Source organism: Penaeus monodon, chromosome 22 (assembly GCF_015228065.2).
Source record: "Penaeus monodon isolate SGIC_2016 chromosome 22, NSTDA_Pmon_1, whole genome shotgun sequence".
NCBI lineage: Eukaryota > Metazoa > Arthropoda > Malacostraca > Decapoda > Penaeidae > Penaeus > Penaeus monodon.
In genome coordinates, this window is record NC_051407.1 from 34,432,773 (window position 1) to 34,433,338 (window position 566).

General features: G+C 43.8%; 1 protein-coding gene across 1 annotated transcript in view; it reads left to right on the forward strand.

Annotated features, from left to right (window-relative positions):
- The window catches only part of LOC119587096 (glycine receptor subunit beta-type 4-like), a gene marked incomplete in the record, with an annotated part of 188,116 nt that overhangs the window by 135,391 nt on the left and 52,159 nt on the right, over positions 1-566 (forward strand). Inside the window, 1 exon segment of the mRNA XM_037935845.1 lies at positions 239-321. Coding sequence (XP_037791773.1) covers positions 239-321 — 83 coding nt within the window.

A 566-nucleotide genomic window follows, 5' to 3' on the forward strand; every position in this document is an offset into this window, starting at 1 on the left:
TTCACAATAACTAGGAAAACAACAAAGCAAGAGAGAGAAACAAGACCTGGAATATTGCTGACGTCATGGAAATAAATAAATCTATTTCTCCATCTTTTTCTTCCAGGCTGAAACTGGTGTTCGCCTGCGTCATGGAAATAAATAAATCTATTTCTCCATCTTTTTCTTCCAGGCTGAAGCTGGTGTTCGCCTGCGTCATGGAAATAAATAAATCTATTTCTCCATCTTTTTCTTCCAGGCTGAAGCTGGTGTTCGCCTGCATGATGGAGCTTTCGAAATTCCCGCTCGATTCGCAAGTCTGCACCATGGAGATCGCCAGCTGTGAGTCCCTCTGGGTGTCTGCTCTCTGGGTCTTTTCTTCTCTTTCCCTCTCTGTCCTTCGCTTTTCGTTCTTGCTGCTTCGCGGTGTGTCGGAGGGAGTGTCTGATGAGATAAATGGCTGAGCTGAAATGTGGTTGGTGTGTCGGAATATCTTTTTGTTTTTGCATTTCCTCTTCTTCCTCCTCCTTCTCTGCGTTTTTTTGTTGTACGATTCATCATCCTCTTTCTTGTGTTCTTCATCTTCC